Below are 1,013 nucleotides of genomic sequence, written 5' to 3' on the forward strand. Positions count from 1 at the left end.
ATATATATATATCAAATTAGATATACAACCGAAAGAGCTATTAATAGTTTCATGTTATTAGATAACTTGAATAGGCATATTTATAGAATATGCCGTGTATCTCAAAGCATATATATATATATATATATACACACACACACACACACATACACTCACACATACACTCACACGCACAGACAGAGTGTGAAAGAGGAAGAGAAAGAAAGACAGACAATCAGACAGACAAATAGTGAGACATACAGTGAGACATACCAGAGTAGGTCAGAAATTAATGCAATTTTTATCCGCGATGGCTAGAAAATTAAGCCTTATTTGATAACCAGTTGATCAAACAAACGGAACCTCATATCGTTGAGGTGGGGGCCGGTGCGCAATGGTGCCGTCGGGAGGTAGGCGCCGAGACGGTGCGCATCCTCTCCTGATGACGCCCCCACCCATACACTTGCTGGCTTCCGATATACGGAGCTTTCGAATGGGTGCACTTGCATGTGCAATATACTTGCAAACCATCGACTCACCGTCGAATAGACGAGCGTGAATTAACAGGTAAGGCAAATAAACACTGCATTTCTCTCTGACTTTTCCGTAACCAATGACAGAGTTGCTGTGTCATCATTTCATTCGTTAGAATTCGAAGACATACCTTTTTAATCGATTCACAGTAGGAAACAACAGGGAAGACGTTGTGTGCGCTGGTCTTCAGAATTTTTTCTATGGTCGAGATCCTGGTATGAGGGAACACGTACAGGACTTTCTCCTTCATTATATCGGCAGCAGTCAACCTGACGAGGACAAAGGTAGCTTTAGTGAGGTTACCTAAAAAGGACGACATTACAACAACAACAGAGGTTTTTTTTTTTTTTTCATAATCGCAAGCGTGGCTGTGTGGTAAAAAGCTCGCTTCCTAACCACACGGTTCTAGGTTCAGTCCCACTGCATAGCATCTTGGACAAGTGTCGTCTACTATAGCCTGGGGCCGACCAAAGCCTTGTGAGTGGATTTGGTAGAAGGAA

At 42.4% G+C, this 1,013-nt stretch overlaps 1 protein-coding gene across 1 annotated transcript in view; it reads right to left on the minus strand.

Annotated features, from left to right (window-relative positions):
• Nucleotides 1-1,013, minus strand: part of LOC106874849 (H(+)/Cl(-) exchange transporter 6) — a 65,542-nt gene that overhangs the window by 18,400 nt on the left and 46,129 nt on the right. Inside the window, exon 12 of the mRNA XM_052976906.1 lies at nucleotides 519-816. Within this exon, the coding sequence (XP_052832866.1) occupies nucleotides 519-816 (298 nt within the window). The remainder of the gene's footprint in view (nucleotides 1-518; nucleotides 817-1,013) is intronic.

This window comes from Octopus bimaculoides, chromosome 26 (assembly GCF_001194135.2).
Source record: "Octopus bimaculoides isolate UCB-OBI-ISO-001 chromosome 26, ASM119413v2, whole genome shotgun sequence".
NCBI classification, from domain to species: domain Eukaryota; kingdom Metazoa; phylum Mollusca; class Cephalopoda; order Octopoda; family Octopodidae; genus Octopus; species Octopus bimaculoides.